This window comes from Mauremys reevesii, linkage group 4 (assembly GCF_016161935.1).
Source record: "Mauremys reevesii isolate NIE-2019 linkage group 4, ASM1616193v1, whole genome shotgun sequence".
Taxonomy (NCBI): Eukaryota; Metazoa; Chordata; order Testudines; family Geoemydidae; genus Mauremys; species Mauremys reevesii.
Window position 1 is genome coordinate 8,608,040 of NC_052626.1, and position 17,275 is coordinate 8,625,314.

Here is a 17,275-nt window from a genome sequence, read left to right on the forward strand (position 1 = left end):
GTGTGTGATACTCCACTGACTGGAGTTGCCCCTCTGAATGAAGATACCGAAACCTTTCAAGATCGGCATTTGGCCTTAATTCTTCTTTCACAGTTCTAGTCTATGGAAGAGCCAAATACTACAATATTACTGTTTTAGAAGTTTTATCATTTGAAACTAGTCCTGGTTGGACTAGGGCTCCTAGGTGCTATGGTAATACAAACATGTGATACAGAAAAAACCCCAAACAACTCTGAAATATATTAAGCTACTTAAAGCCAAAAACACTATCCAAATTATATTTTCACCATAAACTTATTATGAAAGTTATATGTGAAGAAGCACGGTGGCTATTTTTGGCACTGTAAAGCTTTGTTAATTAATTAAGGAATAGTGGAAAAAACCGAAATCTATTCAGAACTGAGTATTTTCTAAGCAAGTAGAAGAAACAGAAATTCATGTATTTCATTTGAGTTTTCCTTGAGACTGCTGTATTTCACACATATTATAATGGCTCAAGTTTTAGTGAGGCCATACTTCACCAAGTTTTCCAGCTGGGTAAGCTAAAGCTTATGGAGGCCACTGTGACTCGCCCGTGGTCACACGGGCAACTTGTGGTTCATATGGGATTAGAATCTAATAATCTTCATGCCTCACAGTTTGTTGCTATAGCCACAAATGTATTGTTATACTTAATTTCTACAGGAGGATCTTTATATGCTAGCTGATTGGGCAACACTGTGACAGGTAACATTTGGTGTAAAGGGATACACATTAGAACAAACAACTTGAACTATTGATACATGTCAATGGGTTCTAAATTAACTGTAAATACTCAGGACAGAGAAAGGAGGTATCTGAACAGCTCAGTGAAATCATCTGCTCAATAACAGTGTTGGCCAAAGAGTATTATATTCCATTTAGGGTTAGAGCACAATGCCATAAATACTACACCTTCACACTATGTGGCAACCCTATGCTTATTTCTAATCAATCCTTCTTGTATCCAATACAGCAGAAACAGCGTCCAGGGAGGGATAGCGAAAACAATCAGAGGCATGGAAAAGATTTCCAGCCGAGGAGCAATTAAAAAGATTAGGCCTATTTAGTGCAGAGAGGAGACAAATAAGAAGGGACCAAAGAAGGAATGTTGCTTCATCAGCAAACTTCCTATAGTACCACTGTTAAGTCTGTCTGACCACAAGCATTTATTCAACTTTAAGAAGAAGTGATTAACTCTTACCAAAATTGTTGATGTTTTACCACCTTCTAAAGTAATTTCCAAATCAGACAGGGCAGCGTCAACTTCATCAACTTCTTTGTCACTGTTGTTCAAGTGATTTTCTGATGACATGATTGATAGTTTGTTGATGTGGTACTGAAACACAAGTTAGAGACCTTGTTGATTTTAAATATACTGTATTTAAATTTAACAGACTAATAAAACACCTATCTGACCTAGCAGAAATCTCACTACCGTCACATTCATTGTCACCCACTTAAATAGCTGTAAGGAAATACCAAAAAGAAAACCATGGTACAATAGGATAGCCCCAGGGATCACACTGCATGACCAGAGCAACGACATTCAGAGAAGAGACTGGCAATCCATTTGAGATGAGTGCTGTGCTGTTCTACATTACAGTAACCAGAAGATAATACAGCTAAGTTATTGCCCTATGCTCCCATTTAAAACATTGTACTACAAGCACAATTGCACAAACTTCCATAGACTCTACTGGGCAAACAATGGACTAGCCAGTTACAAAACCAGGCTACATTCTATCACCAGTACACCAGAGTTCACAGGTGGAGGTCTGAAGCACAGAGCTAATGGGTGGGATTTCTAAAGCATGCTCCACATTGGCCTAGCTCAGCTCCCACTGCAGTCAATAGGAGATTTACCATTAACTTAAATGGGAGCCGAGTCAGGCCAATGCTAAGTGTTTTTGCAAATTCCACTCAAAGTGACCTGGCCAGGATCACAGGGAAACCATGACTGAGTCAGAAATTGAACCCAGATCTGAGTCTCAATCCAGGACCTTAATCACAAACCCATCTTTCCGTACTCAGCTTATAGTATGTGAATGACATAGTTGGCTCTACACAGGTTTGGGTCCAGACAACATGGTTAACATGTGGCAGACGATGGCATAAAGCTCTTTGTGTAACCATAAAACACTTTGCTGTATGGTGCTAGTGAAACTAGTCTGGCTGATCCTCATCCCTTCTAGCTTTCCGTGTGACAGAACATCTCAGAATGCACTGCCTCAAGCGTTGCTGGTGCTGCTTTGTGAATTCTAGGAGCTATCTCCCAGGCAATACGGGATGGCTACCAGATTGCTTGTCCCAGTTTATTTTGGGAAAAGCTTAACTAGATTGTGTGATAACTGAACATGCAAGCCCAGCTGACATGTGACTTTGTTGTGAAAAGACTGCTGTGCAGACACCGCAAACATGGACTTTGTAATAGGGTCCAATGATTACAATTCTGGTTTGTAACTAGGTCATGCTATACTCAGTGTAGACATAAGCACATCTCAACTCTTGTTATAGACTTCTCTGGATTTTGCAGGACAGACAACCAAAAACCCCCCAAAATGACAACCTAATAATCTATTCTAGGCTACTACAAAGTTTATCCAATTACTCATTCTATACCAGAAAGGTGCAATGAGAAATGCAAACTTGAAATGCAAATGGCTGGTCTTATGACATTATTACATCCTTCCCACACCAATATTGGGGCACAGGGTGGAAACTAGTCTCTTCCATTCCTCTGTCATTTGTGGCTGCTTCCATCTGCTCTAGGGTGTTGGGAGATCAACTGTTCTGCCCTCCTTGCTAGGGTTCTTAGTTTTCTCTTCGGACCCTTGTTTCTTCACATCAGTTGGCTTCCACTTGACAGCCTCACGGGGAATCTGTGGGTTGGCATCCACAGTGCATGCCTCAAATATGTCCAGCAATTCCTGAAGAGTTGCTGATTAGTGATTTCTCAGCTCTCTCCATTGGTGATGAAGTCTTTCCAACAGTGCCTAGAAAAGATTCTGGGCACTTGTTTTCAAAGGCATCTGGTTTACTATCTAATATTTTGGTAGATCTCCACCTCACAGCCCTATGCTAGCACTGAGATTATGTTTACATTAAAAATCCTCGGTTTTGTTCTAGCGCTGTATATCTTTGATTTCCATATCTTGCTGAGTCTAATAAATGCCGGGGGTGCCTTTCCTATCCTTGATGTCACTTCCTTCTTGAGGTCTCCATTAGCCAATATGATGCTGCCCAGGTATGTTCTATTTTCTTGATATTTCTGTATTCTAATTTTATATTACTGCTTGATGCGTGGGTTTCAAGGATGTTTGTTTTAGCATAACTAGTTTTGAGCCCTACTTGGCTGCTATTTTTGCCATATTGTATGTGTAATTTTTTGGGGAGGATGTCATTCAGTTGCACAATATCAGCAGCAAAGTCTAGGTCTTCTAAGCATTTGCCACCTACCCACACTATACCAGTGTTTGTATTGCTAATACACTATTATTATGCATTATTATAACAAAAAGAATGGCTGGGATTGCTATTTCAGCAACTGCTACTATCTACAATTCCTTCTTTGTATTGTCTTGCAATAAAAGCAGCATTGTGCACATTCAGAAAAGTATTCATGCTCCTTAAAGATAGTGGCATAGAAAAAACATTGAGATCTACAACAAATCTATCATACTAGAAGCAATTCTTCAAAGCAGTTAGTGGATCAGCTGCATTAGAGATTGCATCTCCAGCTATGTAGCTCTAAGATGGTTGCGCGCCTCTGGGTCAATTGAGATCACAGAGCCCAGCAGAAAGCACACAAAGCATCTCAGCTGAGGGGATATGGTTGTGGAATGAACTTCCAAAGGAGTATAGACAAATCTAACCAGCTTCAGGAAATGTTGCAAAATCTATTTGATAAAGCTTTTTTTAATCATAACCAGAATGGCATTCATAGCAGGATCTGCTCCCTCTTTTACCGCACCAGAAAAAAACAAACAAAAAATCCTACACCCCCAGCATTTATAATAACCTGAGGAAGAACAAGAGCCAGAAATTCCATGAAGTCCACTAGGGACTTTGCTACTGCCAATCTATTTCATGCAGCAGGCACTCACGCACTAGGGCAATGAGCAGCAGTACAAAACCCTAAAATAGAAGTGATCTTTCTAGGGGAGAGCTATTTTCTCTGGTGTTCATTCAATAAGTATTTTTGAAGGAAGAAACTTGTGACTAAGTAGTATAATCCAGAGAGGATATAATTGCCACAGCAATACCACACTTAAATCTACAAAGCTGAAACTGTTAATGTCACAGTGGATGTCAAACATCATGCATCTTGGGTTGCTCTTACAGGAAAACTGGAGGATGAACTTATACATTCTTGCTTTCTTTATTCTTTTTTGCAAAATGACTACTATGGATTGAAATCCATATAGCCCCGGATCTGCTAGGCCAGGGATGTTTTTGCATGGGTGAGGAGGAGAGAAGCAGCCTGGCTGCCAGACACAGACTTAGGACCACCCTTAGACTCAGTTTACAATCAGTCTTATGGAAATGAATGGTAAAAGCATTCATAGGTGTATTACCTATGCCAAATTTGCACATAATATTCTCCACAACAGATAAATAAATAGTTCTGGGAAACCCACAGATTATCGCCAGCTGTTCTAGAGGCAAAGAGCCAGAAACATACAGTTCAGTAACCTAATGTACTTGTATTTTTTTTTAAAAAGGCAAAAATTAAGAGTCAAGATAGATACAAACAACTTTGGGGAAAATAATGTAAATTCCTTTTCATGTGAAGTAATAAGAAGCAAATATTTAAATTACCTAAAAAGTTTAAGTAAACACTAGAGACTAGGAAACCAGCCAAGTTTCATTAGAACAGAAAGTTCAGCTTCCTGACAAAGATAGAGCAAGGCTGTTAATGAACTAGTTGCAGGGCAGTTTAGCTTCAATCCACCCCTTGATTTAAAGCCTACAGAAGGCTAAAAAATTGCAACTGAGTTTGATTTTTAAAAAAGGTCTTTTACCTGCAATGCTGCGAACATCATCATTTCTTCTTCCGTACATTCTATTTCTTCTAAAAGAATAGCCCATTTAGATTGCTCATAAAGCTGGTTGATTCTGATTGCATCGTACTATAGTGAAACACAAACACACACAACACACATATAAAGCACCTGCAAAAGAAGGCCTGGGGCCCTTTACACTTCAAACATATCTAATTAAAAGAGAATAAACATCACAAGAGACTTATTTTTACATCCAAATTTCTACTTGAGATTTAAATGCTAAACCACTTTGACACTGAAACAACCAGAATTCCCTGAACAGATGCTCAGGCAACCACCTGATTTTGTTCATTTGGCAGAGTCTTGATGTGTAAACAAACAGAATCAAATGATACATACAATGTAAGACACAGGATCACATTTTCAAAGACCGGCCGCTGAGCAGTTGCCCATACAAATAGGCATGCAGGCATTCTGAATGCAGACACTGGTCTCCACTTTTTGAACGTTTGGCCATATGTACAAGACAGAAATAACGCAGTACCTTTGGATTCAAGTCAAAAAAGTTGTAGTACTTGAACCGGAGCAGTAAGGCCTCATTTTCTTTCACATCTTGTTCCATGAGCGATCTTGATGAATCCAGCCATCTGCAAGTTGTCAACAATAGAGAACAAAAAAGGTCCGGTTGAGTCTTTGTAACCGTTTTAAGAATACAGCTTAAGTTTTTAAATACATGTCTTTAAACTCACCCTTGGTTGATCTTGGCTTTATCGAGAAGTGCTTGTGGCTTGTACATTTTTGCTAAGATTTCTGGGGATGTAATTGGCTGGCTGACAGCAAGTATACCAGGATTCCCTTCTGATAAAGCACTATCTCCAAACCAAGCTGAAGTTGGAGACAGAGGGCTTCCATCATGAGAATCATAGGTGGGCGTCATGGTTTTGCTATAAAGTCCTGGACTTGAATATATGCTTCCTAACAGAACAGGAATAAACATGTGAAGTTAGCTTATGTTCTGTACACTCAATGCAAAACTAATACAGTAAATAGATTTTAAAAATCATGTGACTTAAAAAAAAACCCCCGACGCTGCACTGCTTGTTTTCCTATAAAAAGCTAACCTATTTTAACTATCCTTGATAAACAAGACAGATAGAAAGTTCACTTTACATTTAACCCATGTGAAAATTCTCAGAAATCCATTCTTAGGGGTATGAACTGTGCCTGCTTATCTTTCTCCAGCACCTAGCACATTGGGGGTACTACTGGAGACAATCATCATAGGCAATCCGTTGCTTATGAATTTTGAAAGTTAAAGTTTAGAGGAGTAGGAAAATAAGGAGACAGCCAAAGAAATCACAGGAGACGGGGACAAAAGTCCTAATGAGGTGGGGCTCACCTTTCACTGGGCCGATGTAAAGAACATCAGTGCCTACAGAGAAGGAAAGAAAGGAAATGAGAAGGCAAGAGGGAGACAATGAGAGAAGTCAGAAACAAAAAGGGACAGAAGGTGAAAAACATGCACAACTGTAAAAGACTTAGAATATTCTGGTTACGTTATGTCATAATCGTTTGTTTTCACAAGTTGGATTTCAAACCAAAACTACCCTGTTTAAATCATGCCCTAATTAAGCCAATTTTGACAGCCTCCATACATGTGAGATGTATCAGTAAGAGTAGCTGTTGCGATCTCTGACTGAACTTACTGCTGCTTACTCTTCAGAACAGTGTGTGGTCGCCTAGCCTTAAGACCTGCCTTTTAAAAATAGCTGATAATTATTCCATTGAGTCTGGTAAATTTTTCAAGCCCACAAATTCTATTTGAAGGAAGTTTTCAATAACCCGGGGAGTGGTGTATGGGTCATTCACCACATTTTTTACGTTCTGACTCCTCACCTGTGTAACAAGTTATGAAAGTCTGTTAGACCTGATCATCACTTGCTCTCTTCAGCAGTGATCACTCTTCCCATTGTGTTTATTTGTACTGAACATTGGAACAAAGGTGTAAACCTGAGAAGGGTATATTTAAATAGATTCTTGGTCTTAAAACTAGAGACGATATGGTGAATTGGATATACAAAAATCTTTATTTTTTTATTAATAAAATGTCTTTGATTATACACCAATGGCCTGGATTTTCTGAACTCTGTAATGACAATCTGAACAGTTTATTGAACTGCCAAGACACTGGGAGTTAAGATTTCTCAAAACGACTGCAAATTGTCTTGCCTCTTTACTGCGCTTAATGCCGATGAGAGTCCAGCTACCCAGATGCAAAACAGTTCCTATTTAGTAGTTTTCAAGATACTTGTTCACCTTGCCACAGTGTGTTGATCATCTCAGCTGTTTTTGAAAGGGAAGAAATATGCAGTTGATCTGTATTCTTTGCCTTTCTCCAATCCTTGGCATATCTCTCAAAAGCAGAATTTTAAATAAACCAACAGGTCACTTTGTAAAGGCTGCTTATTTTCACTTGAAAATGTGCGAGTCAGATTATGTGTGTATTAAGTGGGGTTGTTATAGGTTTTTTGTGTAGAAAACAGTAAATCTGACATGCATATTCCTCCAAAGTGTGTAGTATTTGGCAGGTTTGAGCTCAGCATGAAAGCTGCTATATAACAATTAGACTTTTCAACCAAGTCCCAGCAAGAGCAGAGAGAAATTGAATCTTTTGGTTCAACTATTTGACTTAAGACTGCTGGTTCCTGCAGAACTTTCAACAGTACATGGAAGGGTTTTCTCTCACTGTACGTTCAGGCAAACCTGATACTTGGATAAAAAATAAAAACTCTCTCCTTATTGTTTTTCTAGAGAATGTTCATAAATAAATGGCCAATGTTTTGGCAGGCTGGCTTTCATCAGGGCACACAGACCAAATGAAGTCCCAACTTCAGAATATTATTTATGCTGCAATTACAGGAATCAATCCTCAGGGGGTTTATTTGAGAAAAAAATATCTCCTTCTAAAAGAGTGACAAAAGCTGTAGAATTTAAGGGCCAGCTTAAGCAGCTCCCTGAAAAGTTAACAAAATATTCCGACCTGTTTAAAAGCAGGATGTCAAGAGTACAGAGGTTACTTTACTCATTCATTTTGTGAGTTAGGGGAGGGAGACTTTTTTGCAAGGTGGCGATGGATGGAGAAAGTGAAGAAATGAAAGCAGAGAGAGACGAGAGATTGGATTTGTATTAAAACAACATCTATTTCCGCCTTCAGTTAGGTTATTCATTCATATTGCAAGATGCTTTCCTCAATTCAAAGCAGTTGGTCCAGAATTCTTTAAAAAGCTGTTCTGTGTACTCCAAATCTCGCTGTCACAGTACTATCCTTTCTTTAATTCACCAGTGTAAAATACCTGCTCTTCAGAATAAACTTTTCTTAAGTAAGATATGCAACTGGCCCCTATGTCAGATTCAGGAAAAAAGGGTGGTTTTCCTTTTAAAAAGGAAACAAAGTTTTCTAGCTCACAAGGTTACAAAGGAAAGATTCCAAATGTGAAAAGGAGGAAACTGCTGTAGAGCTAGCTTCCTAAGTCTGCAGATATCTGGAAATAACTGAGAAGTAAACCGTCTCCATCTCTCTCACTGAGGTATTCCTTTTAATTATCACACTAAGATCCAGACTTTCAAAACTGAGGTACAACAACTACACACCTAGTTTGCTAGCATCCGAAGAAGTGGGTATTCACCCACGAAAGCTCATGCTGCAAAACATCTGTTAGTCTATAAGGTGCCACAGGATTCTTTGCTGCTTCTACAGAACCAGACTAACACGGCTACCCCTCTGATACTACACACCTAATGAGTATTATTACAATTGTGTCTGCAAATCAGGCAAATGAGTTTGATATATTTTATTTATACTAAAACAATATTACCAACGTCTTGTACCCATTGGATAGCTCTACACTGGCACAGCTGCACCAATGCAGCTGCACCGCTGTAGCATGTCTGGTGATGATGTGCTATGCTGACGGGAGAGTGTTCTCCTGTAAGCAGAATTACTCCATTTCTGTGCGAGGCGGAAAGCTATCTTGAAGGGACAGCGTCTCCCGCCAACATAGCACTGGTGTGGACAGCGCTTAGATAGCTGTAACTTGCATCGCTCCTGGGGGTGTCTTTTTCACACCCGAGTGATGCAAGTTAAATCGACTTAAGCAGTAGTGTAGATCTGCCTACTGTTTTTCTTCTCTGAGGATTCAATTCCATTATTAGCTCTTTATTGCTTCTATACCAGAGGTGGGCAAACTACGGCCCGCGGGCCACATCCAGCCCGTGGGACTGTCCTGCCCGGCCCCTGAGCTCCCGGCTGGGGAGGCTAGCCCCCACCCCTCCTCCATCCCCCACTCTGGCTGGGCGGCGTGGCTGCCAGACATGCTGCTCTGAGCAGCATGTTAAGTGGGCCAGGGAGTCCGGGGGGGCAGTCAGGGGACAGGGAGCAGGGGGTGGTTGGATGGGGCGGAGGTTCTGTGGGGGGGCAGTCAGGGGACAGGGGGTTTGGATAGGCATGGGGTTCGGGGGGGGTGGGCGATTAGGGGATAAGGAGCGGGGGCAGTCAGGGGGTGGGAAGTGGGAGGGTGAGGATAGGGGGTGGGGAGGCACAGCCTTCCCTACCCAGCCCTCCATACAGTTTTGCAACCCAATGTGCCCCTTGGGCCAAAAAGTTTGCCCAGTGCTGTTCTATACTGATAGCCCAGTGGTCAGTCTCTCTGTTCAGTGTTTTTCATGCCTTCTTTTAAAAGTATCACCATTGTGAAATGGAAGTGCAATTTAGTCACTTTCGTACGGCTACACTGGTGCTCCTGACACTCAATTAAACCACATTCAAAGTGCTTCTACGGTCACAAGAATGACTGTGTAAAATCAGTGCCATTTAATGCAGAAGATCCACACCCTGTACTCAGTCACATCCCCTTGATTTCTGTCACACATACATCCTAACTACTACTATCTGTGTTGGGGAGGAGATCCTTCTACAGCGGAGTGAGCCAGCTTCTTTTCATGCCTGCAAATGCCATGGACTTCAATGGCATCAGGCACCAACCAACACTGACTACTGGAGAAAATCCCACCCTAAAATGTCTCAAGCAATCAGTTCTCCACTGCTCTTAGGAATTTAAAGCCTTGCCTTCACTAGGAAAAGAGGTGTGTCTTAACACATGCTAAAACCCTAGTGTAGACAAGGCAGTTTGTTAGTTTTAATACATTAGCTGGCTGAAAGGAAACCGTAATGGGGAGTTCAGGTTTACCTTGACCAACTACTACAAATTAAAGCTACAAACTTGTGTTGTTTACACTAGGATACTGTTCACCAACGGGTGCTAAAAATACACCTTCTTAAAATACATCACCATCAAGTTTACACATTTGTTCCAATGTGCAATACAAATATACACAACGGGAAGCGTGCTTACTGCTGGAGCGAGTGTGTGCAGTTATTCATCGAATTGCTGCTTAAGAGGCAAGCCTTGTGCTCGTCTTCCTCCCTTCCCGCTTTTTCGGCGGGCATGGAAGATCCTTGAGAGTACAGCTGCCAGTGGAGTGGGATATTGCTGGATACTGGGAACCTGCATAGGGGATTTACACTCAAAGCCTGCCACAGAATCGCAGCTCCTAGATGATCCTTTCTCAAAAGGCTCCTAGAATGCAGAAGGATCAGGGCATCAAAAATTACATGGAAAAGCTGGCTGCATCCCTTGTTGGAACGGCAAACAGTGAGGAAAGAAGCTACTGCAGCCACAAGGTAGTAACAGCAGCTGCAGTACAGCTCTACTGTCACACTAGAGCCTAGGGGATGATTGCATTCCTTTTCTCCCTAGCTCAGGGCCACCATCTGCCCTTAAGGGATTACAATATATATAAAATTGCATCCACACACACGGGCGAGGACACACACACACACACACACACACACACACACACACACCCTCCCCCCTCATTAAGGCTGCAAAGTCAAGCACTCAAATAGTAGGAAATACAATTCAATTTTTCTGTACAAAGTTTTTCCTGCCTCCGCGCATCCCTGCCTCCTGCTGAATCCATGTTTAAACAGAAACATGAGAATGACAAATGGGAATGATAAATGGGAACTGTTTAACAACATTTTGCTAGGTGCCCAAAAAACAAACCTGGCTAAGGGAAGAGAGCAGCAATAATAAAAATTATATCTGTAAGACGCAGAAAAAATGGGAATTTGATAGCAATTAATAACAAAGAGTCCTGTGGCACCTAATAGACTAACAGACGTATTGGAGCACGAGCTTTCGTGGGTGAATACCCACTTCGTCGGATGCATGTAGTGGAAATATTTCCACTACATGCATCCGACGAAGTGGGTATTCACCCATGAAAGCTCGTGCTCCAATACGTCTGTTAGTCTATAAGGTGCCACAGGACTCTTTGCTGCTTTTACAGATCCAGACTAACACGGCTACCCCTCTGATACTTGATAGCAATTAATGTAACTCAGAAGTTAGAAATTATAGAAAATTGTTAAGGGGTACAAAAGAACACAGAATTTATGGCCAGTAGAGTTAAGGACAGTAAGAAAGCAGGTTGTTTTTGTGTGCTTTTGTTTGATTGTTTTTTAAAGCATACAAGGAACAAAAGGAACCCTGAAAATGGCACTGGTCCACTATTAAATGGAAATGGTAGAGTTATTGATAATAATGCAGAAGAGGCAGAAGAATGGAAAACCTGTCATATGAAAGGAGACTCAAAGAGCTTGGCTTGTTTAGCCTAACCAAAAGAAGGCTGAGAGGAGATATGATTGCTCTATATAAATATATCAGAGAGATAAAAATCAGGGAGGGAGAGGAATTATTTAAGCTTAGTACCAATGTGGACACAAGAAATGGATATAAACTGGACATTAGGATGTTTAGATTTGAAATCAGATGAAGGTTTCTAACCATTAGAGGAGTGAAGTTCTGGAACAGCCTTCCAAGGGGAGTAGTGGGGGCAAAAGACATATCTGGCTTCAAGACTAAGCTTGATAAGTTTATGGAGGGGATGGTATGATGGATAACCTAATTTTGGCAATTAATTGATCTTTATTAGCAGGTAAATATGCCCAGTGGTCTGTGATAGGATGTCAGATGGGGTAGGATCCGAGTTACTACAGAGAATTCTTTCCTGGGTGCTGGCTGGTGTGTCTTAGCCACATTCTCAGGTTTTAATTGATTGCCATATTTTGGGTCGGGAAGGAATTTTCCTCCAGGGCAGATTGGCAGAGGCCCTGGAGGTTTTTCACCTTCCTCTGCACGGGTCACTTGGAGGATTCTCTGCACCTTGAGGTCTTTAAACCACGATTTGAGGACTTCAATAACTCAGACATAGGTTAGGGATTTGTTACAGGAGTGGGTGGGTGAGATTCTGTGGCCTGCGTTGTGCAGGAGGTCAGACTAGATTATCATAATGGTTCCTTCTGACGTTAAAGTCTATGAGTCTGAGTCTCACATGCTAATTTGGGGCACCCAATCTGAGACACTGAAAACATGATTTTTCAGGGTATGTAGTATTATAGAACACGGTATATGTTCAGAGCATTGCTCCCACTGACTTCAGTTACAGTTATGAGTGCTCAGCACTCCTGCAAATCAGACACCCAGAATAGGTGTAAGGCACTCAGAGTAAGACACCCAAAAAATGAGGAACACACAGCTAGTGGCTACCTGTGAAAAGTTTGGTTTAAGTGACTTGCCTATAGCATCACACAGAAATTGTGTGACAGAGGCAGGCATAGAACACAATTGCCCAGAGCAACATTCAACTGCCTTAACTACTTACCCATCCTTTCTCTTCCTGCAACCCCTTGCCTCATTCACCTTACACCTTCCAACTTCTGCAACAAATGAGACAGCGATCCTTCAGACAACTGACTCTTCACTGTACAACTCTGAGCTTGGGCCTGCCTGTCTGTCCCAGCAGTTGCAATGGGTATACATCCCATTGCCAGGGATACACTGTGCACTGAATGAAACAGGGCTCCTGTGGAAGAGAGACTATGTGATCACGTAACTAAAGATGGTATCGTAATGTATCTGCACAAAGGGGTAAATTAAGGCAACCTTAGTTCTGGCATTTCCTAACTTCTGAGTGCTTGACTTTGCATTCTTAGGCTTTGGCTACACTTACACTTCAAAGCGCTGCCGCGGCAGCGCTTTGAAGCGCTAAGTGTAGTCAAAGCGCCAGCGCTGGGAGAAAGCTCTCCCAGCGCTGTCCGTACTCCACCTCCGTGTGGGGAATAACGTACAGCGCTGGGAGCCGCGCTCCCAGCGCTGGGGCTTTGACCACACTGGCGCTTTGCAGCGCCGCAATTTGCAGCACTGGAGAGGGTATGTTTTGCAGCGCTGCAGCAGGGTGTGAAATTTGTAAGTGTAGCCAAGCCCTTAATGTGCTATTTCCTTTCTTCAAAAAAGCATTCGGTGGTGTGTCATCATATTGTCACCCACAAGGGACATCAGCAGGGTTGGAATTTTTAGATCCACCACACAGACCTTGGCTCTTGTGCTAATGGCATAACTGACAGCAGTACCATGTTGTAATCATTTATGTGCACCAGCAGTAGAAAAAGGTGAGACTCTTTGCCAGAGGATTTCATAGACACTTACTGACTGTAGAGGAACAGTGAGATTCAGCGATTGTGGGTTTCATTTCAAGTTCTGTAGTGGAGTGTACTTTAGTAGGCAGAGACTCTTCTGCCCATTTTCTCTCCCTCTCCCCAGTCTCCAATCATCCCCTTGTTCCTCAGCCTCACGGACTCCGAGTGCCAGTCTCCCTCCCCCAGACACCTCGTCCAATATCTCAGTGCCTCCCCCAAATCCAGCTCCTTGTCCCACTCTCTTCGCCCAGCCTCTCCCTGCACCCTGGCTCCCTGTAAGATCTGGCTCCCCTCCCTCCTAACCCACTGATACCCAGTCTCAGTCTCCTTGTCCAGCCAGTAAGTGTCTCATCTTCTGGTTCCCAGTTCCCCTCTTCAACTCCCAGTAACCTCCAGTCTGGGTCTTCCCAGGGTCCTAAATCTACTCGCCCCCTCACTGGCTCTGGTCCCCTCTCAATTTGAATCAGGTGGATTCCTCTTCTTTGCTGACTGGGTGTGAACAAAAGGGGGCATTAAGAGCAGAGAAGAGACAAGCTCTCTGCTCTCATTTTCTGTGTCTGGACCCACTACAGTCTGGAACTGCTAGGAATTTCAACTACAAGGAAGTTCTGCTTAGTCTGCTGCAGCATTGCCTGAAACATGTCCAGTGTGAACAGAATCTTCAGGGAATTAAGCTGCAAAGCTCTAGCAAGTCGCTACTGAATATGTCTGAACTGTGATTTTTCAAATGCTTGTAAGTAGGACAAATTTGAGCAGATTTTCTCAGGGATGGCAAGAAGCACAGTCCTCACAAGGCCATAACCTCTGCCAAATGTCAAGTTCCGGCTCCAAATCATGGGAGGCGCTAGAGTTTCCTCTGTAATAAATGTCGGGCAACCTTAGATAGCAGCAGCACTATCAGCTTTGCCTACAATGATCTGCCTATAAGCCCAGCATTTACTGGTCAGGGTATCTCAATGTGCAGAATGTACCTCTGTAAATCCATAAGCACAGAGAGAGGCATGACCTGAAATGATTACTCACATCATGTCAGTACTCAATAGCACAGAAATGGTATCAGTGCAGTACCAATGCAAACTGAACAACAACAACTGTTAATTACGGCGAGGTTATTCAAGTTAAATATATGCAATTTCTATTTAACGGGATAGAAATTTACAGTTAAATGCATTTAATTAAATCGCAAACAAAACATAGGTTCATACACTGAACTAAAGGCAGCAATTAAAGATGCAGAGATGCCTTAACTCTACACCAGACCTGGATAGCTAATCACTTTGGAGGGAAGGGGAGGAAACAAACTATTTTCCCTTGATTCCCTTGCTAGTCCAGAATCATTGGCGGTTCTGATACTGTCAGGGTTATGTCCACCTCTGGTATTTTAAGACCAATTAAGGAAGATGTTACAAGTGTAACTTCTTGTCTCCACTTCCCTTCCTTTGCTTGATTAATAAGCAACATCTTTAGAAGACATGCAGTTCTGAAATATGCAGAGAGCTAGTATGTACTGCTGAAAGCGTTTGTAAAGGTCCATTCTAGTTTAAGGTTCTCATGACTGGTGCAATATTCTCCTTCAGCTACTGGATTTACACCACCACCAAGGTGAAAGCAGATCTGATGAACAACAGTTCAATTTTTCGAACAGAGACTGTATGTCTGGCTCAATTTACCACTCATAGTAAGTATACTTTCTCTGTAGCGGCATTGTTCTGTTTCTGTAAGCCACTGTTCAAACTATCTACCAGATATGTAAACTATTCCACCATTAGAAATTATACAATGAACAAAGAACATGAGGTTACTTTTAATATTAAAGTCTGAAGCTTGTGCCTTTATATAAGGAATACTAATACAAGTAAAACTCTTTCAAGCTTTCTGGAATCTGCTTATAATAGAGAACACCCATTGTTCAGCCTTTCATAATTCATACAAAGACATAATTCCTGCAGTAACACAGTGACAAAGCCAACATGTAAGTCATTCTATATCCAAGTGCAGCCAGGTATTTATGATAATATGGGACAAGAAAAAGCTTAGAAATTAAGAAAACACATCAGTAACATATCCTAGACCAGGGATGACCAACCTGAGCCTGAAAAGGAGCCAGGATTTACCAGTGTACATTGCCAAAGAGTCACAGCAATACGTCAGCGGCCCCCCATCAGCTCCCCCTACCCCCGCTTCCAGCGCCTCCCATCCACTGGCAGCCCCACCGATCGGCTGTTTCGTGGCATGCAGGAGGCTCTGGGGGAAGGAGTGAGGGGGCGGGAAGGGGTGGAGTGGGAGCAGGGCCTGTGGCAGAGCCAGGGGCTGAGCAGTGAACACCCCCCAGCACATTGGAAAGTTGGCGCCTGTAGCTCCAGCCCTGGAGTCGGTGCCTGTACAAGGAGCTGCATCTTAACTTCTGAAGAGCCGCATGTGGCTCCGGAGCCACAGGTTGGCCACCCCGCCCTAGACACTAAAAGAATCAGGCTCAACTTAAAAAAAAAAAATTGGCATTGTTCTATTTTTACATATGTAAAAGCATTTAGAATTCATTCATAGAACAATTACTATATAGCTCTCAGATGACTTCTGCAGAGTTTATTTGCAATGTATTTCTTGTGCAGGCATCAATGGATTAGGTGTGACCAATACATCTTTCCTTTTAACATCTGCTCCAGTGTAACTACTTGACCTTCCCTCCCCCTTCCTCTTGCTCCTTTCCCTTCCCAGCCACCTTCCCCCAAATAACTCCAGAAACAAGCCTAGGCTCACCTGATCCTGGAGTGATTAATGGTCCCTCCAGTTCAAGCGCCTCATCTTCACTTTGGTCATCTATCTTTCTCTTTTTCTTCTTTGTTGGATCCCTGGGTTTCCTCAAGAGAGAGAGTTCTTCTGGATGTCTGATGTCTGAGGAGAAAATTACCAATTTAATAAAAAAAATTGTTTCCACTATTGACAAATTCAAATAACTTGCAGACTTTAACCTGGGAAATTGTCCTGCAAACAAGGCTGTGCATGTGGAAAGAAAGATTTGGTAACACTTCTCAGTATGGAATTTTCAAATTAGCCTTTTTTTTTTTTTTTCCTTTCTTGGCTTAAAAGGAAACAAACCTGCAATTGTTTCCTGGCCAGATTTCCTGATGGAAACCCTTTCATTTTTCTGACCACTAAGAGGCTGAGGATGGATTTCTTATGAGCCAGTCCAGGTGCAGTTTCTGGGTTTGACTCCTATTACCTGAACCAACTGTGCTATTTGTACAGGTAATCACACCTTTCACATAAATAGGTACAGTACATTATGCTGAAACATTTCAAATACGCGTAAGTCAGACTGGTTGCTGTGGCAAAAAAAGACTCATGGTATGATGCAAAGCATTTCAACTACTGACCAAGATTTTAAGAAATGGTTTAAATGATTGGCCAGAGCAGCACTTCTGAAAAATCAAACCACTTATTTAGGTGTCATACAGATTTAGAAACCTATCTTGAAGAACCAAGTTTTAAAAATCTTGGCCATTGTGTTTATTTTCTATTATAGAAGTAACACTCCACAATACCTATAGAATATATACCCGCATTTTATAGAACACTGACTATTATGCCTCAGTTTGATAAAGCCTGTATATCAGCAAAATGTAACATGGATTTACAGATTTCCCATAATCTC

The 17,275-nt window shown here is 41.9% G+C and overlaps 1 protein-coding gene across 6 annotated transcripts in view; it reads right to left on the bottom strand.

Moving 5' to 3' along the window:
- FERMT2 (FERM domain containing kindlin 2) overlaps window positions 1-17,275 on the bottom strand; it is a 110,040-nt gene that overhangs the window by 15,047 nt on the left and 77,718 nt on the right. For 4 of the 6 annotated variants that reach the window (XM_039536625.1, XM_039536626.1, XM_039536623.1 and 1 more), the window contains exons 4-9: window positions 16,381-16,515; window positions 6,424-6,456; window positions 5,774-5,999; window positions 5,569-5,671; window positions 5,043-5,150; window positions 1,223-1,357 (exon numbers count right to left, since the gene is read on the bottom strand). In XM_039536625.1, coding sequence (XP_039392559.1) covers window positions 1,223-1,357; window positions 5,043-5,150; window positions 5,569-5,671; window positions 5,774-5,999; window positions 6,424-6,456; window positions 16,381-16,515 — 740 coding nt within the window. The remainder of the gene's footprint in view (window positions 1-1,222; window positions 1,358-5,042; window positions 5,151-5,568; window positions 5,672-5,773; window positions 6,000-6,423; window positions 6,457-16,380; window positions 16,516-17,275) is intronic. The other 2 variants (XM_039536628.1, XM_039536627.1) reach the window with 1 other exon arrangement.